This window comes from Epinephelus fuscoguttatus, linkage group LG7 (assembly GCF_011397635.1).
Source record: "Epinephelus fuscoguttatus linkage group LG7, E.fuscoguttatus.final_Chr_v1".
Classification (NCBI taxonomy): domain Eukaryota; kingdom Metazoa; phylum Chordata; class Actinopteri; order Perciformes; family Serranidae; genus Epinephelus; species Epinephelus fuscoguttatus.
Genome location: NC_064758.1, coordinates 24,109,072 through 24,133,849, shown reverse-complemented (window position 1 = coordinate 24,133,849; position 24,778 = coordinate 24,109,072). Strand labels below are relative to the sequence as shown.

Here is a 24,778-nt window from a genome sequence, read left to right as displayed (position 1 = left end):
TCCTTCCACTGTCTGTGTGTTACCGTTTCCAAATCAACTACTGAGCTAACAACTAACAAGCTGAAAATGTCAAGCTTTGATGAAGATATGGATTTTACAATATGGCATGCCTGCTCTGTTCTTTCGGTGAATTGTTGTAAAGATCTACAACAAACGTAACAGCTTGTGAACTCACTTCAGAAAAGCCCAGACTCAGTCTCACAGGACTCTCATGCCAGAGCTGATTTTCCACATCTTTTACCCTGGCAGCAGCATGCGCCAGTGACAATGACTATACTGATGTAGCGATCTGTTCCTCTTCACACGAGCTACTGTGATATGGTCATAATAATGTTCTGCTAGAGCCACATACAGCTAGCAGATGTCTGAAATTTTTATGGGTTCAGTGAGTTCCTCCAGAGCTAAAGTATAGTCAGACCTCATTTCTAGAGCACCAATTATCAAGTTATGTTTCTCTTATTGTCACTAAAAGTTAAATCACACAATTGATTTATGTCTGTTAATGTTTCTGCTGCGGTTTCTTTTTCTGTGGCGGCCATTTTGATGACAGTGCTTGCCTTCCCCATGTGCAAATGTTCCCACAAAACAAGTTCAACCCCGAACTGTCTCAGGGCACCATCACAGTCACTGCATCCTCGGCTTAGTGCCATCCAAATTACTATGATTGGTTTCAAGAAACAAAAACAAACCAGAGCGTTTATCTCTCCCCAATAGCAGACAGATAGTTGTAATTCCAGACCTTTCTCTTGCGCTTACACAGCACTGCAGAGCTAGGTCTGGCAATGTGGGACTAGTGTCATGTAGGAGCTATTTTCTTTCTACCAAACTACACCTGCCAACAGTATCACCGCACAGAAGGAAGTGTGCATCTACTCATGAACAAGATCGGCTTTCGAAGCATTAGATGAAACATTAATGGCATCGTCCTTGGCTGAGCTATAACATTAGCTAGGTTAGTGGTGCTAGGTGAGCTAGCAGTAGATGCACACTTCCTTTAGTGTAGTGATATGGTTGTTTGGTAGAAAGAAAATAGTTCCTATATGAAACTGCTCACAACAAGGTCTGTGGATTATCTTAAGTAACTGGATCTTGATTTCTGGAAAGAGACATTGCTGTTGAGTTTTTGAAAGAAAGGCAGACATCTCTACGGCTTATATCTCCAACACTTGGCAACTCACACCAAAACAATCTTGATAAATTGCACTACATGTAAGAGGAAGCGTAGGATTTTTTTTTTGTCATTGATTTTTGAGTAACTTGTACCTTTAATGTCAGGAATTTATTACAGGCTTCTGTTAGACAGTGCAATTCAAAATAGGAATTTCTATACAAATACAACAACTTGAAAGTGATATTTTGGATTTATCAACCATATGATTGGTGGTAAAAGCAGAAGAAGCTGCAGACCTACATTAAATAACTGTTGATAGTAGAAAAAACACTATGTTCAACAACTCTGTAGGCAGCATGTCGGTGTTTCACAGGTGTTTCATTGACTTTGCAATATTATAATTACTCATCATCACTTAATTTTGTAACGAGAAATAAAAATCAGGATTCTGTAGAAATACCGAGCCAACATGGCTGACCCCAGAGCGCCAGTTGCATGCAGCACCGCCTCTCTCTCTCTCTCCCACCTCCACGACTGATGAAAAAGCGCATGAAACAGGAGAGAAGGAGGTGTGTTAGGGCATGCGCACACGGAGCTCGCCGCTCAGTTATCCCATTTTTTGAGGAGCCGAGCTTACGTCACGGGCTCGTCCACAGTACTGGAGCTTGAGATTCACCATCCACTCATGCAACCACAAGCACGGGGAGGCATTGGCGCTCCGAGGGGAAAAAACGCTTTTACTTTTTAATTTTTCTTTTTAGTTTGGCACGGAATGAGCTGAGAGGAGCCGGCGGCTGCAGCGCTCCTGGACGTGTGGACGATTCTGGTGGCATGGTGTGGTGAAACAAGAGACCCCAGCAAAGCACTGAGAGACAGAGGTTACACAGTGCATCATGTTTGAATGCCGATAATCAATTAGAAATATACATGACTGTGCTGCTGCATTGCCTATAGCCTCGCCGGGCTGTAGCAACTCTCCTTTTATTGCTGAAGCCCGTCTGAAGCCGCCGCCGTGCTGAGGGGCTGAAGGGTGCAACTGAACGGACAATCGCACCCGGACCATTGAAGGGGTTCGGATGAGGTGGTCGATCGGGTTGTTCGGTTTGAGAAATCCTGCCAACTTTTCCTCTATTCCTTTCTAACAGCAGTGCCGCCGAGCATTGCTCAGGAGATGGCGATGAGGTTGTTCTACTTGGGATTTATACTCTGCTTGGAGATCATATCTCCTAACGGTGCAACCGTAGGTAAGAAGCCTGTTGTGTTATCTTGCATTGTGATACTCGAGAAAGCATGACCACTTTTTTTCCTCCTCCTGCAAAGCATCTGTGCACAGGCCTGTGTTCACCAGAGTTGGAGCCAACACCGCAAATAGGTTGACAATAACACAGTGTGCCCACAGCAGTCTCCTCAGAGGAAGAGATCGATAATTAGGAAAGCCTTTAATCACAGAAAGTAGCGCACAAATAAGCAGCGCCTTGGTTATTTTGGCGTAAAATCAGTCTGCGTTTTTTTTTTTAGCAGTGCTCCTGTCTGAGCAGACAGAATGGGCCTGCCTGTGAGGATGGCAGACAGTGAGGTTATTCACTGTTGGAATATCCAGCAGGTAAAAGACAAACACTTGCATGAACGACCCATTTCCACAAAACGACATCATTTCTGACTGACTGCGACAAAATGGCTATATCCCCCCTCTCCTTTTTTTTTTTTCAAGAAATACACAATTCCTCATGTCTGTTGTGTGCGTGGCTACAGCTGATAGCTACCATTCAAACCAAACGTGCTGATTTTTTTATTCAGAAAAAATGAAGCAGCAGGCTTGAGTTTCACATCAAACCTGTGGGAGTCAGATCGGTCAGATCAGTTTGCATGTTTGTTTTCAGTTACTCTTCGCACATGAAAACAACAGTTGTGTCTGCTCGTAAAAGGTGTAATCTTAATGGCGCTGCTTGTCCCGACGTGTGGCGTCAGTGGCTGGCTGGGAATCACAACTTATTAGTGACAGCCAGGTACTGTGTGATAGTGGAATGATCAGTTATCCTGTTACGTCCCGGGAGCGCCTTAATACTCCCGAATCCCTGATAGTAATAATGAGATATTAAATGCACCATTGCTCTTGTGACAATGCATTGCAGACCTGTTGAGCCTTTCCTCTCTTGGGCACTTTAAGGGAAGCCTGAAGGTGCAAAATAGCACATTTATTTGCGTTTGTTCTACATATGCCACCTTCAGTATTTAACATTACACACAGCATGTTTACCCAGAAAGCACATAGGCTACTATATTGAGCCAACATATTGTCAGACTTCCATAATATTTTGTGGATAAAAAACAGTGAAAAAGTCATGCTCTACTACCCAAGTCAGACCTGACAGCTGTGTACATGCATGCATCAACCTGACATTTCATTTCACTCTTTTACCCTCTGTTTACTTTGGTGCCCAAAGGAAAAGCTAACACATTAAAACCTTAATTTTGCCACTGAAGCCAGCTGCCACTGTTAATGTCTCTACAAAAATAGCTTCCGCCCTTCTCTACATTGGGAGATCTTATGTAAGTTTCATTAGATTTTGATGGAGGCTGTTCAGAGTGAAAGCCATAGCAGAGGTTACAGGAGTGGGCAAGCTCCTCCCACCTCCTCCATCAGTATGTAACATCTGGACACAGGGAGACCATTAATCCAACTTAGATGTGACTGCAAAAGAGAGGGGGAGGGACCAGCTGAAGAGCCGGGGGTGAGGGCGGGTGAAGCGAAATGAACTTCAAGAATCAGTCTGGGATGCTCTCTGAAACTGACACTTAGTTACATCACAGGGAGTCAGGGATGGGAATGATATGTGTGTGTGTGTGTGTGTGTATGTGTTACGTCATCAGTAACAGTTGATTTGTCAGCCTCCCATTGGAGCAGTGTTGGGCCAAAAGGGTAGAGATGGTCAAGTGAGTGGATATAAGCTCTAAGGCCGGCCACTTGGACTGGATTTGTCCGGATCACCGCTGGGCCACAGCATGAATTTACGAATGGGAAAGGATTAGTGAGAGAAAGGTCAAGAGGCCATAGTTGACAGTTAAACATTGGACGGACCCTTTTTGTTTGTTACTGATCTTTGGTGTTGATTAGTTTATTATCTTGGCAATTAGAGGTGTCATCCATCTTAGACTGACAAGATCCAGTCCAGTTCTGCACAGTACTGAGAGCCTTGTAGTTCTAGTGAATGAGGGAAAATGAAGAGTTTTGAACACAGTTTGAGTTGATGCTTGCACTAAATTTATGATTGTTGACATTTGGGACTAGGATTTGGCAATATATCAGTATTATAACAGTATCATGAAATAACACTCGTACATCTTAGATTTCGAATATCGTATTATTCCAAGTGTTGTCTTTCTGGGTTTTAAAGGCTGCATTACATTAAAGTGATGCAACTTTTCTATTATTTGCCTTTACCCACTTTGTCTTTATATCCAAATCACTAAAAAAAAAATTAAAATCAAAAATCTCATTGTGTCAATATTTTGTGAAAGCATCGATAGTCAACCCTACAGTATAGCCACAATATTGATATCGAGGTATTTGGTCAAAAAGATGGTTGTTTTTGATTTTTCGTCATATCTCCCAGCCTTATTTGGGATGCAACTAAAGATAATTTCATTATCTATCATTATTTTATGACTAATTAATCTGCAGATCCTTTCAGTTGTTAACTTATCAATTACTTGATCTACAAAATGTAAGAAAAATATAATATTCTAGAGCCTAGACTCTAAAGGCACATTTTCAGATTGCTCGTTTTGTCCAACCAACAGTCCAAAACCAATGGTATACAGTTTCCGATAGTAATAAGACAAAATAAAGCATACAATTCTAACATTTGAAAAGCTGGAAACATCAAATGGTTGGCATTTTGCTTGAAGAACAACTAATCAGTTAAAGGGCTGATATGATTTGTTGATCATCAGAAAATTCATCTGCAACTATTTCAGTAATTCATCAATTGTTTAAGTCAACTTTAATCAAAAATTACAGAACATACCAAAGCTCCAGCTTCTCAGTTGTGAGGATTTACTGCTTTTCTTTGTTGTATGTGATGTTTGTACTAGTAAATCGAATATAATTAGGTTTTTTTGGTTGGGCAATATAACTAATTTGAAGGATTTGTTGTGATGAGCATTTTTCACTATTTTCAGATATTTCACTGTCCAAACGATTAATTAAGAAAATATTTCACAGTTAAGTGATAGTGGAAACAATTGTTAGTCACAGCCCTAATTGGTTATCCAAATAGTTGGTGATTAATGACTACACAATCAATCAACTAATTGTTTCAGCTCTAGTTGACATTAAAGGAATGTGTAAGCCACAAAATGACCATTTGTAGGTCAATTTGTTGTAGTACTTCCGAAACATATATATATGCATTGTCATTTAAGAAAAAATATTGGAGTCTGGCTTAGAAGAGACCATGGATAAGTTTCACTTTTAGTTCAGTTTTAATTAGTGAAGTTTTAAGTGAAAATGTGTTTGGGAAGTACTGAGCATATGACTGGATAAATGAGACCTGGATTTTACTGCATGAGTTCTGTGAAAGTTTGAAAATGGATGTTTTGATATAGTTTTGCTGTTGTTAAATGTGGTCCCCAATCAATCATTAAATCAATATTGGCCAATGTTTGCCATTTTCCGTAGAGGAATGTGAGAAAAACAAAGTTATCTTCATAAATTCAAGGAAATACAGCACAGTTAATTGATTTACAAATGGTTATTTTGTGGGTGAAGTATTCCTTTAAGGTAAATAAAACGCTTTATTATTTTACCAGTCATTTTAGCATTTTGCTGAGAAAATAGCATTTCAGTTTTTCTTTATTTGTAGTTTTAATTCCATTTGCATTCATGCAGCAGAATGCCCCTATGTTAAATGAAACCCTCCATATTTACTTATTGTTAAGAATCAGACATCCATGTTGGATAACTTTACGACCACTGAGCTTACATGTAGAGGCAGAAGAATCCCGTCGGTGAAAAGTGTAAATGTGGGTCAGAGGCTAAAGAGGTTGAATTCCTGAGGAGCCTACGCTCTGTTTGCCTGACCTTTTTAATGGGACCTGGCTTTACCTTTTCCTTAGAACTGTCACTTGAAACATCTGCTGGGAAAATTCAGCATCCCTCAAACAAATTCAACAGCTAATAGAACTTGGATTGCTCTCTTTAGCTCTTCCAAGTGGAGGTCACTGGGGAGTGGTTATTGTAACCATGTACACCTGAGGCTGTCTGTTGATGCACTCTTATCAGATAACACAGATAATCCCCTCAATGATTGTCTGCCATTCAAAGTCTCCTCACAGAAACATAGGATAAAAAGGTATAAAATATGTGGATTGAAATGCAGCCAAAGAGTGCAGTTTTGAGTACATTCTTTGGCTTCTGAGTGAGATTTAATGTAGAGCTTGTGTGCAGGTGTTTTGCATTTTGGTCTTGACCTAGTGAAAATATTTGTGAAATGATAATAGCAGGCGGTGGGATTCTTGACCGTAGCTGCAGAAAAGATCCCCTTTTTATCCCTCTACTTCCTGTGCTGCATTGCAATCATCTGTGACCAGAAGGTAAAACCAGATTAACATAAATGTCCTCAGTGTTGTTCCCCTCATATTGAAGGCGTGAGACCACAGATGAAAGAGTGTTTGTTGATTGTGAATAGCAGGGGTGTACTGTAATTGGTGTTTTCTGCTAGCTACATCACTGTTTACCCTGTTTAGCTCCCTAAGACCCAAAAAAAGAAACGGATCGGCTTCTTTAACAAAACAGGGTGTGTGGGTGGGTGTTAATGCAGCTCTGTAAGATTCATTGGGTTTTTGTCGGTGATATAATCAGGCTCGCTATGCATTACTGCTTTCCTTTCTTGTCAAATATGAAGATGCCTCCTAGAAATAAGTGGGGTTTTTTAACATCAGCATATCACATCTTTAGATAAGGATACATCACACTTCATAAAGAGAGTACGCAGAGAGCTGTTCAAATGTTGCAGAGGGTTGCAACGTTTGCCTGACACCTGGCACAGCTGTGAGAATACTGGGTCTGTGACTCCTGTTTTGCTTCGACACCATTAATGGTGAACTTTTGGACACTTTCTGCTGCTGCTCTCTGTGTGTTGGTCCCATTGGCTTTACTGGGTCACGCTCATGTACACCTCAGATGTTGCGGATGACGTTGGCTTTGCGCTAGACTGGAGAATCGTTTTGATCACAGGGACCCTCGGCTGTTTTCACACCTGGTCAGGGGGGAGAATCTGATATATGGAGATAAGATTCCAATTTCATGGACTGCTGCAATGTGTCAAAGCTGTTTACTTTCATCAAAGTCACAGCCACGGCTCTCAGTCATTGGTTTGTGGCTCTGCATGAAACAAACATTTGTGTTACCTGTGTTGTCGCAAAGATCTGAACAGCATTGTATCAGAATTACTGTAGCTGGCATAAATTTCAATACTCGGTTAACATGCACTTTAAAGGCATACAATACTGCGACATATATAACATCATATTACAAATCCAGTGTAAAGATATTGAGATCTGGGACAGCAAAATGAAAAAACAGCTCAAACATATGGTAATAAAATAATAAAAAATGTACAAAAATTCTGTTTATTTTAATAGTATTGCATTACATATTTATCATCATCATTTCAGCACAGTAACAGGTAAACCTGTTAATAAGCCAACAATTTTTAACGATTGTCCAGAAAATGTGTTGTTTGACATTATGTATGGATATATCATGATATAAAGTCAAATGTAAAGGATTTTTGCTGATGGTGTAAAGATCATGGATGTATAAAGAGAATGGGATGCAGTGTTGGAAGTGGGGATTCTTTCATTCCTATGAAAGTTGCTAAGTGGTGCATAAAGCCAAAGCCAAAGAGATTCAACTTCTGTGTATTAAATTGCACACAAGCGCACTTGAGACTCTCTCCAAATACAAGCAGCCGGGGCGTTTTTTTCTCCAATCTTAAAGTGAGAGTCGGCCCAGCCAGACCTTTCTTTTCTTGAGAAAGGTCTGGTGAGCGAGACTAGCCCTCTGCTAACTTAAATGGGGATAAAATGAATTAATTGTGCAGCTCTTCTAGACTTTACAAATGTTATCGGACTGAATGGATCAAATTGTGCTTGTTAAACGAGTTGTCTCACAGGGGTTGCGACGCTCAAATGTATCCCTTACAGAGGTCCCTTTCCCAGTGGAGGTCTTTGGAAAAAGTCTGTTTGGGCCCAATGGCATCATGTGACAGACCCGGAAGTTGTAGTTACATGGTTTGGCCACTTGGGCTATATTATATATTCTGTAATTTAGTGCAACTTCAATACTTTAAATCTGATAACTTGCAGCCTCATGATCATCTAGCCTATCAACACAACACCCCAAATGTATGAATATATAAGTAGTACACCCAGCTGACATAGCTGACACCTGCCAATGCATTTATGCAACGTGTCCCTAGAAAGGTTAACAGTCTACACACAATGTTGCCAAGTTACAACATGCGCTGAAAATGCAACAGCAAGATATAAACTGAATGCATCCTTTCAAAGCATAATGTGACACTGCTACTTAAAACCCATGGGTACGACTGCTTTTACATTCATTTAATGCACATTACATGAAAATCAACAATCACATTCATCATATCATTAATACTTTACCCAATACCACAATTAACAAAAGCTCACAAAGAAGCATTAAAAAGATTGGAGACATTAAGTATGTTGACAAAAATAATATGTACATATGTACATACTTTCATTTCTGTTGCTCCGTAATCTATTATGCCTGTACTATCAGACTATATCTGCAACTATCAGGCACCTGTTATGATGATATAATAAACTGTAATCAAACAACTTGTAAAATCATTTCTCAGTGAAGTGCTCACATCACAATAAGCAGTGTTACTGACAGACATGTTTTCCATATTGATATCTGTCACAGAAAAACACCTGTTGAGACACTGCAGCCAAATCTAATGAGCAGTAGTTTCACCTGAACTCTCTCAAATCTTGTGCATATATTTGAACAAATTCACTCTAGTTTGAAAACTATTATTAATAGCTGTTTACAACCTGTTTAGTTTATACTTCCTTGTCTGATTCTGTTATCACCTCAGAACTCCACTGCATGTGTCTGGGAACCAGCTGAATGTACTCTGTGGTTCTTAACAATACTATCAAGATTAAAGGGCGTGTGTGTAATCTTTGACTTTAACCGTGCTTGCCAAGGTCTACAGCTTCTATGTAAAAGTAAAGTAACTAGTTCACTGTGATTTTCTGCTGTTTTTTATAGGACAGTCATACTTTGTGAGAGTTAAATCACTCATGCATTATGGTGCGTTCTGCATTTTCAGAACATCTAAGGAACATTATGTGAAGTTGAGACTTTTATTTATCACACAGTCAAGTTATGGGATCTCACTGCTGAACAAAGCGGTCATCTATTAAGATGTGGAGTAGATGACAGCTCATTTGTTGTATTGTTTATGAGTCATTCCCAGCAATTACTGAGCCAGGAACATTCCTCCCTCCTGCCTCCTTTAGAGTGAATCTAATGAGAGATTCATAGAGATCCACTTTCATTCTTCATCTCAGGTAAATCTTTGTTTAATAACATATTGTATTTGTACCTTATTCTTGTAGCTTTGGATGGTTTTCTCCAGGTAGCTTCAGAGGACATAGGCAAAGCAGGATTTACATTCATCTTAGTTGCGGTGAATGCCTCAATATATGTGGTCCAGCCCTCATTTTGTGGCTCACATATTCTGTTTTCATAACAGCTGAATCTGGTTTGACTTTTCCTCTGTGGGTGCACAGAGCTGTGCTATGCATAGACTACACTGCGGGTGTGGAAGAACTCTTTAGAAGACACCATGAGACCTATTTACGTTTATCTTTATGCCCATCAATCACACTCACTTGTGTATGTCTTTTACAGCGTTGCCTTTTGCTGCTCTGGCCTGTGACGTTCTGCAGAGCCTCATCATGTTACCTCCCAGGTCAAAGCTGCACCCTTTTGTTGTACGATGACACAGAAACTGGGCTTTCAGGCACAAGAGCAGGCACTAACTCAAACTCAGCCTTCTGCTGTTTATGCATTTTCAACCTCTTTGAAAATAGCTATTGTGGATTAGAACTCAAATAGCCTATGGTCATTGAATGTGCACTGTGAGCTGGTTAAAGTGCTCCAGTGCTTGGCTGTAGCTTGACACAAAGCTAAGTGGTCTGGATGGGCTCTGCACAGCGTGGCCATTGAAGAAGTTCATTCAATGGCTGCAGCAGTGGCCAGGGCAGGGCTTTACATTAGAAAGAGTTTATTAGAGGTGTGGACTCACATGACTCAGACTCAAGTCAGACTCAAGTCACAAATTTGATGACTGTAGACTCAACTTCAAAAAAATCAAAAAAGATTTGCAGCTCGACTTGGACTTTAACACCAGTAACTTGTGACCTGACTTGGACTTGAGCCTTTTAAGGTAAATTCTTGATACCTTCCCTCAAGCCCAAATATTTTTTAAAGTATATTTAAAAAGTACAAAATGAATCAATTAATTACCCTTCATTTACTGAATAGACTAATATTTTAGACTAATCTTTTTGTTTGATTTAGGGGACATTCACACCAGGCTAGTCTGGGGGACATGGTTCGATTGGGCGGGGAATGCCGAAAAATTTCACACCTTCATTTGGTTCGGTTCCCTTTCACACTGCACTTTTTAAAGCGGACCAAACTGCCTTGACAACGTCATGCAGTTACTAAAGCTGCTCGTTGGGGGCGGTATTGCCTGAAACGACCACTGACCAGGAAGAAAAAAAGCATGAGGAAGAAGAAAACCCAATTCATCGTTTAACCAGGACTGAAAACGGAAATCCATCCCCTTCAGCTGGCTTGGTCACCACATAAACAAATTTATGCAGTCTGGGGGTTTCTGTTTTTTAAAACCTAACTTTTTTTCTCCCGGTTCGCACTGTTGGCTTTGGTATTTTTATTGTACCCAGAATGCACTGCGCTCTATGTCACTTCCTCTCTTTGGTTCACTTCCTCTCTTTGGTTGTCTTTGGTCGCTGGATAGTCCGTTTGCATTTCCCACTGTAAGCGAACCGCACCAGGGTTCACTTGCGAGACCCCCAGTTTTCAAGTGGACCAGGGTTTGCTCATATGGTCTGCTTCAGAGTTCGAATGGGTGTTCACACCCATTATTTTATACAGTCTATGGTTCACACCACGCCAAACAAACCGAACTATCCGTATAAGCAGACCAGGGTTCGTTTAAAGCGGACCAAACAGTGCCATACAATATCACTTTAAAGAAAGAATAGTCTTACAGAAAATGTCTTATGAATTTTGGAAGAGAAAGTTATAGACATTTTTTCATGACAAGGTAAGTTAAATGCAGCAAGACAGGACAGAAATGCACAAAGTTCATTCTGTTGTGGTTACTAGTGCTGTATATGCCATGCTTTTTTATGTTAAGGTTCAGTTGCGCTTGTTTTACCAAACATGTTTTAACAAATAAACACACATTTTAAAAAGCATTTATAATATTTACAAAATTTATATATTATTACTCTATTAAAATGGCAGTGCATTTGGTGAAGAAGGCATTGTGACACATTTAGGACTTGAAACTTTAAGTTTAGGACCTGACTACAAAGACTTGAGACTAAATTGGGACTTGCAAAACAATGACTTGGCCCCTCCTCTGGTGTTTATCACACTCTCTACCCTCTTATATTCCAAGTTTTATATCTAAAATGGTCTGACTTTTGTTAAAAAAAATAGTCCATCTTCCATGTGAATAATTAATACAGCACAACATTCAAAATAACGGCTTCCCTCTGCCCTCTTTTTCTTCCCCGTGGTCCTTGTTTGGTTTTAATTGTTATTTATAATGCATCGGTTCTTGCTTTGAAATCCTGCTCAACTGAGCACAGAGAAATCATTTCAAACTTGACCTCAGGGGTCTAATAACATACTGTAGTCGCTCTGATTTTTTTTTTTCTCCCCACTCCCTGAAACACTCTGAAAGTCCTGAGTTCCACAGTGGAGGACCAGGAAGGTGAGAAGTGATGGGTGATGAGAAACAGTCCGGTTTTATTTCCACATTCTCCTGTGGCTGCCATTGTACCCAGAGACCCATTTATTTACTCATTCATTCAAGTCATTTCACATTCCCATTCGTACAGTTATCTTTTAACAGCATTTAATAGAATCCATGCTCTATTGCTCAGCCTGGAAATTATCCCCAAGGGCATTGGGTTGGTTGAATACCAGGTTGTCCTCGGTGTTGGAGGCATGCTTGTGAAACAAAAGTAAATTTCACATATCAGTTTGTTTGGTGAGAATTCCAGCTGAGTCTGTGTGCATTTGAATGACACGCTATTATCACAGAACTTTTTAGGTAATGACTACCATACACTAGAAGACTTTGAAAACACTTTGAAAGACTAGAGTCTGACACCCTTTCACATCTAAAGACAATGCGACTGTTTTAGTCACACATTATAAGATTTTATTAAGACTGGGGATCTTGCAGGGTCACTATTTGCAATGACTACAATTAGATTCCTTTTAAGGTCACTCTTTGTCCTGCTCCTAGTGGAAAATGTTACACCAAACTCCCTTTAAGAAATATGACATATGAACAATTCCTCACATGTCCTCATAAACATAACTCCAGAAACACAATAAATAAAAGGTGTTATATGTTGACAGTATTCTTGTCAATTCGGCATTAATATAATCCATAAGCTGTATTGGTGTACAAACTTTACATTTTGGATTTTGTCACTTAAACTCAACACCAGCCTATGCTTGTTAGCGGTGCCATTTTAGTGGAGACCATGGGAATGAGAGGTGAGCCATTTCAAAAATCAAGATTTCTCACTAAAATAAGTGCTGGATGGTGAATCAGATACACGCCGAATTAAACATCGACTCTACTCAGTCCACAGCTCCACCAGTTTCTCCTGCTTTTCCATAGCCTAAGAGAACCGAGACTCGTTCATGTTCTCGCACCTCTTGGGAGTCCCCTCTGTGTTTACCATCCACCTGGTTTACTGCACCCATTCTTTACTATTTGTATGAACCAATACTACAAACTAACAATAACATTAAACATGTTTTACTTTGTTGGAACAGCAAAAAGACAGAGAAAACGAGAACACAACAGACTTCAGACAGCGTAGACCACCTTATAACAAATGCTCAAGATCACGGGAGCACACCCCTACTGTGGTAAAACTCTCATGATTTTATTTCAACATTGGAAATTCAACTGCTGCAGTGAAATCTCTTGAAAAGTCGTTGGTGTTAGGGTGGCATGAAGTGTAGCATGAAGTCAGTCAGCCTCTGTTACACTTTGTATATGCACTCTAAGCCCGTCTCACAGCGAGGAGAAACAAGCAACAAGTCATTTTCCCTTGAATTCGAAAGCAAAGCCATTTGGTTTCTTTGAATATAGCTGCTCGTCTGTAACAGATTGTCTTTTTGAGTCAAAGCTACACACATGAAATCAATTAGAAGGTGCTGGAATGTGCTGCATGGATCTGGAGTTGATTTGTAGAGCAGGGATGGCTGTATTGAGAGAGACAGATCGGAGCGGGGGGAAGTGGGTCAGTGTTGTGGCCCAGCTGGTGATGGTGTCTGGAGGCCTCCATCACTTGGCTGCTGAATTGGTGCCACAACACCATTTACTCACCATCCCATCCTGCTCCATCCCACAGAGTTGCTCTTGGCCTTTTGAGATTGTTTAATAAAGTTTTTGGATTACATAAAAGCAAAACGACACCTTAAGTTTCTTCTTGCAAATGAAATGCTGGCCGTGAAACTTTATTCTTTTTATTAGGCGCTCAGGAGAGATGTTTCTATAAGAGCCAGGCTCTGTATACGTTTATGCATTTGCTCATTCGCTCGTGTTTAATGCTTTTTGCCATGCACAGTGCTGTGGGGCAATTCAGTGTGCACTGTTTAGACAGCGCAGAGCTCCAGTGGCCCTGCATAAGGAAATACAGTGTGTGCTCCGTACAACTGAGAGTGTGCTCAAAATCAAACCAAGTCAGCCAACTGGAGCCGGAGCATCCACATAGTAGGAAGCAACTCAGTGATTTATAGCGTGGTGTGTGCGTCAACTCAGGATTAAAACATTTGTTCAGTGAATTTTTTAGTGACAACACTGTGGAGAAGCTTGTGTAGCTTTTCTTACACAATCATGTGTAGCCCTTTATTCTCCCCTCAGGGCATTAAAATGACCAAGTGTACTGGATTCAGCACTTTAAGAGGACCTTTTAAGAGGATCATATTCCTGCTGGAACAGGTTTGGTTGTGTGTAGGAGCTTTTATCAGTAATTTTTCATGGCAACTAGCGCTTTTTTTCTCTGTTACACTTATCCCCTTCTGCAAGTACACTGTTAGATGTAGCTACATGGGAATCAAGTCATCTCTTTTTCCAATATAATGTTAATTTCTCTGTGATTTCGGATCACATTCCTATGGGAACACCTCTGGTTGTGTCTAGTTAGCTTTAATTGGTGATTTTTGATTTTACAAAGTGCCGCTATTAACCATTACAGTCATTCGCGGGCTGCGTGTACCCTGCTAAAGTATGGGTAGCTATAGGCGAACGTCAGGTAAACATGCCATCTTGGTTGGCAATGTTTGTAATTCCTCCGTGATTTTGTATCAGATACCTGCTGGAGCATGTCAGGTTGTGTTCAGGAGCTTTTATTGACACATTTTCATGGTAGAAAGGGCTGCTATTCCCAGCTACAGTAATTCCTTGGCTGTAATGATGGTGCAGAGACACTGAGACGTGGCGAAATCGGAAACACTGACCAATCAGAGCAGACTGGGCTTTAAGAGACAGGCGCTAAACTCAGACAGAGGATGACTCAGCACAGACAGTATGAGGACAAGAAAGTGTTTTTTGAACATTAAAGCATGCAGGCATGTTCTAGTAGGAACATGAAATACAAGTATGAACCTGAAAATGAGCATAGAGGAAACTTTAATGTATATTGTTAACATTTTCTGATTTGACTAATAATGAGGAAAGACTTCATTTCTAATTTTGACCACAAACATTCCAATTTAGTGTCCTTTAAATCCTCTAAATAAGAGCTTTAAAACCATTGAGAAAAAATCTGTAATCCGATGTTAAGTTCAGTAGAAACATTAATCCTGTGTCTAATGGACAAATACTCTAGACATTTTTACAGTGTACTGGCCTTTAGGCATTCTTGGGCGTACAGTAGCCTCGAGGTCTTCTGCTTCCACATTTAATGCCTTTGCTGTATTACTCTCCTTTAAAGATATTCTAACTGAAATACCCTGTCAGTGCAACATATTGTAACTACATTAGAGTGACAGAGACAGGCATTTTGGTTTTCGTGTAAGACAGCTGTTTGTTTTGTTTTTTTTTAAACCAGCCAAATAAAGATATTCGTACATGGTGTAATTTATCTTCGGAAATAGAAACTCTGTTTCCTGTAGAGCATCCAAAGTTGCTTTTACTGAGTAATGGTGTGAAATTCAAAACTCTTGAGGGTTTCAGCTAAGTCTGTGGAAATTGGTTTTCTCGTTTTCTTCTCTAATTAGGTGGGTTTTTTTTTGTTTTGTTTTTTTTTGCTCTAATAGATACCCAGAGGATGGTTGTTTTTCTCAGGTTATCTTAATGTGAAGGGAGCCATTTTTTTATGTTGAAGTATATACCATACTTGTCTAACTTTAAGAAGTTGATCATCTGCAAGAGATTCTTACTTTTAATGAGATAATCCTCCTGTTTGTGTGAATAGAAGAGTCGAACACTGTGGGATTTCCTACCATTTAGTCACAGCAGTGTGATCAAGTTGCTTTTCAGCTGTGGCAGGAAATACTTTAGTTCAAATGGCATTATCAGGAGGGGACTGTGTTGGAGGCAAACACACTGGGCTCATAGGAGTTCCTGTAAGTAGAGTATGTACCTTGATTCAATGGGATTGGTGTTTGCTGTTGGTCCAATCCCAGGAGACCAAATAAAGGCTGTCTTCATTCCCTTTTGTAGGTAAAAGTGGACTCAAATGGTTTAACATCCCAGCCTGATTTGGACCCTCCAAAAATTGTCAGCATTTTGGCAGGAACTTTGGAAAAAAAGGCAACTTGCAGGCTGAATTAACAATTCACATCTCTGTTTGAGATATTTCAGTGGGCTTTGAAAGAGGACTGCTGAGGGGGAAGGCTGCCAGTCTTTCCCCCAGTCTCTAACCCCTCCTCTGCCACAACCTCCAATTAGGCTCAGAGGTTCTCCCCTCTGCGGTCATTTCATGCTGGTGTGTAAAGCGATGATAAAATTAGAACCCACAATGTTTTATTTCCAGTTTTATGCCCACTCATAGGGAACAACTGGCTCAGCCCAGCTGCTTCACACGGGGGACCAGAGAGATGGAGGGAATGCCTTCACATAGCAGCCTGTCTTCGATGCTTTTACTCATTTCAGCTCATAGCTCAGTCAGTGTGGCTGTTTGGCTGCTGGTCGTATTGGCAGATTAAATGGCAACATGTAAGCGCAGGCAATCCAATGTATTTACCACCATACAAAATGTACCAGGACATTGGTTATCTAAAAGGAAGCAAAACTAACAAGTTGGCCTCAGGCCATTGCTCGCCTCTCTCTCATTGCTTTATCGAGGGGCTGGGTGTGTGCACGTTGTCGAAACTGATTCAGTCATTGGTCTCTATCCATTCTTTTGCAACTCTCTGTCTCACACTCATTTCGAATTTTTTATCCTGTCACATTCTTACAACATTTGATACGCACTCTGTATAACAGCGTTTCATGGCTGAGTTTAAATCTCATTCTCTTGCATCACTTGAATTTAGTTTTGTGAGCCTTGCCCCTACCATTGTGTGGAGAGAAGAAGGGAGCAAACGCTCTGCATTTTAAAACCCAGCTCCCTCTCTTTCTCTTAATCTCCTCAAATATCAAGGTGTTGTTCACATAAGGAAAGCTGTGATCTGATCCCTGCAACCCTTCAGCTTCTAATTGTATTTACAAAAACATGACACTCAGTAGTCTCAGTGTTTAGTGCTTACACATACACTTCACTGTCACATGAAAAAAAAAAAAGACCAGGGTCTAAACCCTTTGGTCTGACAGTCAAAAGGAACGTGATTGCAATGATACACTAGCCTCATGCTCTCTTGTGATTTCAGTCACATCCCAGCCCCCTTGCGGTGCACCCCCACCCCACCGCCCACCCCAAACACCTCTCTGCCTGCCAAGTACGTAGGGAGGCAAGTCATCCAGGGCGAGAGAGGGCTCAGTCCCTGCAGAGAATCACAATGAGACCTTCGGCGCTGTCCTTCCCCGAGCATTGCTGCACAACAGTACAGTAACAGCAACCTCATGCCAGAAATGGTCTTTGTGGTCTTTCTTTTTATTGTGTGTAACATTTTTGACCACTCGCGCAACTGGAAGAATTTCACTTGTATATATTTGGCAACCTATTTTCATTCTTTCATATTCTTAGAGAAAATGTTTCCATAGAAATTCAGCTTTGATTTGTATCTAAGTTGGATTTGAATTTGCCTATTTTAGTGAAGGATTATGCCATCAATGAATTTCAAAATGTACTCTTACTCTCATTATTGCATACAGCCTTTAAAGCTATACCATGCAGGATTGGCAGTTACAGTTTGTAAACACACTTGCCAGCTAAAATGAAAGTAAAAGCCAACCCCAGATTCATTCTTGTTTGGTGTTTAGCTGCGCTATATTTGTTTTTTTCTGCACTGTGTCTCTTGGATGCCTGCTGCTTGCGGTCTGACATATGGTCATTACCTTTTGATGAAGTCTCGGCCTCACCTATCCACTGTGGGGGGGACATTGTTTTTAAGGAAAAATTTTTCAATTCACCATAGAAGTATAGGGGTGGAGGCTGATATGTCTAATCTCCTTATCTTCTTATCTTAGCTTAAACCTGGGTAAATAAATCCAAATCTCCGTGGCTAGACACCATAAGAAATAGATTAGAAAATATGTTGTTTTTTTTTTTGCAATTTGGGTGAACTGTACCTTTTAAGATACATTTTTAAATAAGTGACTAATTCGGTGTTGACAGACTGATGCAACACTGTGTAGGTAGAGCTCCATTTGATGAGGGCTTTTTCTGAGTGTGGCTGAGTTAAAGCATGTCAGCTGTGTCAGACTGCTGATGGGTCATGAGCGTTGCTGTGGTGCTTCTAGCCTGTGGTACACCTCAACAATCTGTGCTGACTTACTGCCCAGAACTACCGCGCTCTGCACTTTCCCATGGGTCAGGCGGTGATTGAATGCCCAGTTATGTCTGTGCTGTGACACATGAAAGAGCCTCTGTGGTAAAAGTTGAAAAACACCTTAAGAGTAATAAAAAAAAAAAGCGGAAAGAAATGAGATGTCCGTAAGAAGAGAGGAAACAACAAACAAACCCCAGAACTAAAAGGCACCACTGTTGGTTGTAAACTTGTAGAGGAGTTTTTTTTTCCTGAATAAAGTGTGCCTGTGGGTCTTTTGATACAAAAACATCATTGTAAACTTGGGTTGACCCTTGCATGTTGCTTTGCCCTGCTGAGCTAAGATCTATGTTGCTGGAAGCTGGAAATTTCCTATAGATTCTGCACAGGAGAGAATATTTAAAAGAGTACTTAAAGACATTATTACACATTAAAAAAAACATTCGCTTTAATGCTGGTATTTTTTAGATTGGGAGCTGGAGAATTGCACTTCTCTCTAAATGTATTTGTGATTGAAAAGCATTGCCAGCTACAGTTGCTCTTTGTGATGACACATCAGTTTTTCCCTTTTTCTTTTTCAGCCCCCAAAGCTGATGACCAGCCCAAGACTTGCAGCTCTAAGCAGTTTGTATGTAAGGACCAGGTGACTTGTATTTCCAAAGGCTGGCGCTGCGACGGGGAGAAGGACTGTCCAGATGGCTCGGACGAATCGCCAGATATCTGTAAGTATGCGTGCATGAAAGTAGCTACTAAAACTGCCTCTCAGCAGGCTTGTGTTGTCAGCTCTCGTGTTCTCGCCAAGCTGTTGGTGCAGGGCAACGAGGACTATTACTGGTTTTACTCAGCTTTGTTTACTTGAGATTGCAACCTTTTTTATACCTCATGTTGTTAGCAATGTTGTTACTGCACATGAAGTTATATAACATCATATTCACTGCCTCTAAATGGCTTTGAAGAGGCAACAGCACAATGTTCAGACAGTTTAATTTGGGCCTGAATAAGAGGGTGGGTTATGCCCTTTCTACGAAGGACACAGGCTCACAGTGTGTGCTCTGGGCTGGTCTGCTGAATTATAGCTCTAATTATGCGGCCGTGTTTAGTCTGAATGTTCAGGGATGTGTCTGCTCTTGTCTGGCCTCTTGTGGGATCTGTGCAGTCCCTTAGAGTCTTGTCCCAGCCACTCACATCTGTCAGCCTCTCCATCCTGCCATTCCATCCATAAACTCTTCCTGGTAAAAGCCTTCCCTCTGTTTATATGCGGGCACTAATGGTGATTTTACTGTCTGCATGTGCCACACCTTACATCTGTCATGCCACAAGCATTCTCACAATAGTCTGGTGCACAGAGACAAGCAGCTGACACCCAGCATTAAGGGACTTGTTATTGTGGGTATTAACACATAGGATTAGGGATTGAAAATGTGTGAGACAGCGGAGGGTGACAAGATGAAGCATTTTATGATTCACAGCTAAAACACAAAGGTGAAGCTGAACACAACAAGCGTGAATTCGCAATAGCTGTGACCTCCATGCCAAATTTCATCCTCCAAGGGCAAAAACGGTGGCTGCTTAAGAGTGGGGAAAGTTTTGTGCACCAACCAACCAACTAACTGACAGAGTGAGCTATAGTTACAGCTTGCAGCTAATAAAAAGTTCTGTCGTCTTCTCTGTCACTCTCTGATATTTATTGATACAGAATTTACTTCCAACAGCTTAGCCTTTCTTTAAAGTATTCAGTAAATTCAGCAAAAAAAACTGCTGAAGGAGTTTTCAGAAGGGACAGAAAATGATCAATTGTCGCTTTGTAAATAACAGCAATCACAGAACGTGAGCAATTTTATGCAAGTGTGACCCACATAATTCACTCAAGCAAGCTGCGGCCATTCAATTTCTGCCCCTCTTTACTAAGCAATTGAACTGAGTGAATTTTCCATAGCACTTATGTAATTTGGTGACACTGACAATGGTGCGATTCATCTTCTGAATGGAGAGATGGAGAGCGGTGTTTCACCAGAACATCAAGATATGTTCTGCTCAATTACCCACTTCCCATGAGCTCTACTCTGCCTGTCACTTTACCTTTAGTTAAGGCGCTTCTTCATTCATGTGAGTTTCTGAGGCAGTCATAATAAGTATCTGTTACTGCAATTAATGCACTTTTTCTCTGTACAGTGCTATGTGTTTGCAGACTAACAAGCATAGTCTAAAGGCAAGGCGCCTTTTAAGTATCACAATGAAAGGCAGCCAGACTGTGATTTTATCCACAGACGTTTAGTTGATCCATCCATTAAATGTGAGTAGTGTTTGGAAAGGAGCGCTGCAGATAAAGCTGCAGAGTGAATGGGCCTGAGCCAGCACAGATGGAGACGGAAGAGTTTGGAGGAGTATGGCTCTGAAGGTTATTTAAAATCCTGCTCTGACTCAGAGGAATGCAGAAGTTTTTTTTACTTTTTACCCTGGCTTTTCCATTCACGGGGTGAAACAGTTTGCAGGTCATCAGCCTGCCCAACAGGAAGCATTACAAGAGGCAATCTGACCAGCGGGCTGTAAACAAGGCTGCTCTCAACTGAGCTGTTTGGGAAGTGGTAGATGAAAAGGCAGGCCAAACACTGATCCGTCCAAGAGGGGGACTGAAATCTGGATCAACTGGGGAAGTTTTGTGTTGATGCAGTTTTTGTATTTCCAAAGCTCAAGGTGTCATGTGTTCATCCACTGCTCTCTTTCATCAGCCGCAAAGTTTACAAAAGCAGGTGAACTTTCTCTCTCAGACTTAGTTTATGAAAGTCAGAGAATTCCAATAAGACTCCCTGCTCTCTAAACCTTTGTCCCAACATGCCCTCTGACCACAGTCTAGTTATGTGCGTTAATGTTGATGGGAATTAGAGCGGTGCATGCTGCTATAATTATGACATTATCTCCAGTTCAAGTTAATTACTAACTACAGGCTTGGTTTACAAAGAGTACTCGCGGAGATTTCACAGGGCTAAAACGTTTTCCTCCTAGTTTCTTCCTCTTTCTTTTTCAATTCTTCCTCTCTCCCTTTTGTGGCAGCTTGGCTGGCTGTGCTCCGATCTTGGTGTGGGATCGCCCCACAGTCTGGCCATCGTGTAAATCAGAGACTGTGACAGAGCAGGCAGTGCATGCAGCCAACATGGAGCTTTGTTTCTTAAAGGAATACTCCACTCCTCAAATGATAATTTATGTCAGTTGCTCACCATGTCATGTGGAATTCAGGAAGAAAACGTTTGTTTTTCCTCACATGCCTCCACAGTGGACGGAGAATCCAAAAAAGGCAAATATTCTTGATGAGTCATAGGGGGCTGTGTTTAACAACTGCAAAACTATATCAAAACATATGTTTACAAACTCCCACATTAAAATTGTGATTTATCCAGTCATATGCTCAGTACTTCCCAAGCATAAACATTTTCACTACAACAAACAGCACAGGTGCAATGATAGTGTGGGAGACTGTTAATGCGGAAATGTTTTGAATAGTAAAGTTTTAGCAAAAATGCATGTGTTTAGGAAGTACTAAGTATACACCTGGATAAATGAGACTTGGATTTTACTACACTAGTTGTGTGAGAGTCTGTAAACAAATATTTGGATATAGATTTGCTGTTTTGAAAGTTGGCCGACCAATTTTCTCCATTTTTGGATTCTTCGTTCACTGTAAAAGATATGCGAGAATAACAAAGATTTCTTCATGAATTTAGCGTAACACAGATCAATTTGGGGGTGAGGCATTCTGTGTAAATTTTGTGGATAGTGAAATATTTGGGGATCACGGTACACAGTTATTGATTTTCTTGTGTGGGTTACAAATAATTTAGTCCATTAAAAACTTCCATAGTATAGGGGCGTCGGTGGCTTAGTGGTAGAGCAGGTGCCCCATGTACAAGGCTGTTGACGCAGCGGCCCAGGTTCGACTCCAGCCTGTGGCCCTTTGCTGCATGTCACTCCCTCTCTCTCTCCCCCTTTCACGCTTGTCTGTCCTATCAAATAAAGGCTTAAAAATGACCAAAAAAAATATCTTAAGGAAAAAAAAACTTCCATAGTATTCCTTTCAATAGATTATCATTTCAAAAGGGTACTTGTGAAAATAAGTATCTGCCTGCATCATTCAACTCATCCTCAAGTGTTTCGTTGAAAACCACACGATGACTGTAGCTTACTTGGCTGAAGCACCGGTTTTATTTCTGGTAAATACCACCTGTTTTGTTTATGATGATCATGAATTCACTTGCTGTCAGTGGTGGGTGTTGTAAACGTGTGCTTTTGTCTGGTTTGGATCTTTGATCTGCACCTCTGGTACCCATGCTGGAAGAAAGTGCACTCCTCAGTATCATACTGTCTGGAGGTCTAATTGCCTGTCGTTCCCAAACCATTCATCTGGGTTGTAATTATGTCGAGGAGCTAAAGACAGACTTCTGCCACAGTAGTTGTGTTTTAACATTGCGTCCCATGAGGCGTTAACATGCTGTGGTTTAAGCGGCAGTTGATGCTGAGGGTCAGTGTTGCATGTTAGCATCCTTTAGCTTTTGGGCTTATTTATTAGAGGGGTACTGAAGCAGAGTTATGGGAAGGTACGTGTGTGGACGCATTTTTTCGCACACAGATCTGCATGACTTGTCATCCTAAATGGATCAGTGGGGGTCTGGGCAGGTTGCCAGCTGTTGGGCCGTCATAGCCCTGAGACCCCCAGTGTGCACCTCCCTCTTATAGCCCCTAGTACGCACTCAGATAGCCATCAGCAGTCTGCCTGTACAGGCCCCTGTCTGCAGGTGTGACCCTGTCATCCTCTCCCAGGGACTGCACTGACTCCCCCTCATTGCATGACTTCAATTGGTCTCAGACAAGCCATTTCACCTCAATTACATACAGGCTTAGGGCTCAGGAAGTGGTTGACACGTGCCCTCAGGGCAGGAGTATATGCTGTGTGTCTCAGTGATAGTTTTCTGTATAGGACTGCTGCTTTTAATGCTCTGATAGGTAGTTGTGGTATGTTGTTGAAGGGTTATCTTGCATGTATCTAGCAGAGATAAAGTGGTGAGGATTGTTCATGTTTATGTTGGCTTTGCTCACAGACGTTGAGCAGACAGTGTAGTGTCCACGTAGGACTGATGAGCCAACAAGATGTGGATTAAGGCCTCTTGGTTGTGCTTTGTGTGTGAGTGCTGTTTTCATTAACCATACTTTTGGGTCTGTGTTAGGGATGCACCGACTGTGAATTTCTGGGCCGATACTGATACCAATATTCAAAATTAAAATTTGACTGACAGCCGATAATGTTGCTGATCTTTTTTTGTTGTTGCTGTTTCTTTTCTTTCTTTTTTTGTTATTTATTCCCCCTCTTGTGCCATTGAAACAAATAAATCTTCATTGAAAAAACAATAATGGAACTGTTTTCAAGTCATTCAGCCATCATTACCTTATTTTTTAAATGAGCACAAATTCAATCATACACATTTAATACATGTTTAATCTTCTTTCACATGAAAACCAACAACTTCAAAACCCTTTTTACTTTATATAATATACCATCATCTGAGATGGATTGGCAGTTTGGTGTGGCTTTGGCAGTGATGCAAGCACTGCACCAGACCACCGAAGTGAAGAGGGAGCTGAGCTGGAAGGCAAAGCTTTCGATTTACTGGTCCATCCACATCCCAACTCTCACCTTTGGTCATTAGCTTTGGGTAGTGACCGAAAGAATGAGATTGTGGCTACAAGCAGCGAAGTAAGTTTCCCCTGTGGGGTGGCTGGGCTCAGCCTTCAAGATAGGGTGAGGAGCACAGACATTAAAGCCACTGCTCCTTTGCGTCGAAAAGGGTCAGGTGAGGTGGTTCAGGCTTTTCGTTAGGATGCCCCTGGTCACCTCCTGTTAGAGGTGTTCCGGGCATGTCCCACTGGTAGGAGGCCCAGAACAAGCTGGAGGGATTACATATCTCCTGTGGCCTGGTAACGCCTTGGGTTCCCCCAGGAGGAGCTGGAAAGTGTTGCTGGGGACAGGGACGTGTAGGGTGCTTTGCTTGGCCTGCTGCTCCTTTGACCTGGCCCTGGATAAGCAGATGAAAGTGGATAAAAGGATGGATGTATGGTAACACTAATTTAGCTTAGCCCAATATAAATTAATGCAGCTTCCTTGAGCTGTTAGTTCCAATCACTGGCTGCACAGCTAACGTTCACTGGCTCTCCTCTTGCCCGTTTCAACACAGTTTTGCTGTTCACAATGTTGCATTATCAGGGAAAAAATAGGGTGCGTCCCTTACGCATTGATAGTGGGTTAACTATGTCTTTTCATCCTGATGGTGTCCTGGGGAAGATCTTTGTTCATCCCAAACATGTTTTCTGTTGTCCCTTGGACGATGACACGCTGACAGTTT

At 41.2% G+C, this 24,778-nt stretch overlaps 1 protein-coding gene across 1 annotated transcript in view; it reads left to right on the top strand.

The window, feature by feature from the left end:
- The first annotated feature begins 1,740 nt into the window (after positions 1–1,740).
- lrp1ab (low density lipoprotein receptor-related protein 1Ab) overlaps positions 1,741–24,778 on the top strand; it is a 118,459-nt gene continuing 95,421 nt past the window's right edge. The window contains exons 1-2 of the mRNA XM_049580070.1: positions 1,741–2,355; positions 18,971–19,111. Of these exons, the coding sequence (XP_049436027.1) occupies positions 2,283–2,355; positions 18,971–19,111 (214 nt within the window). The 5' untranslated portion in view covers positions 1,741–2,282. The remainder of the gene's footprint in view (positions 2,356–18,970; positions 19,112–24,778) is intronic.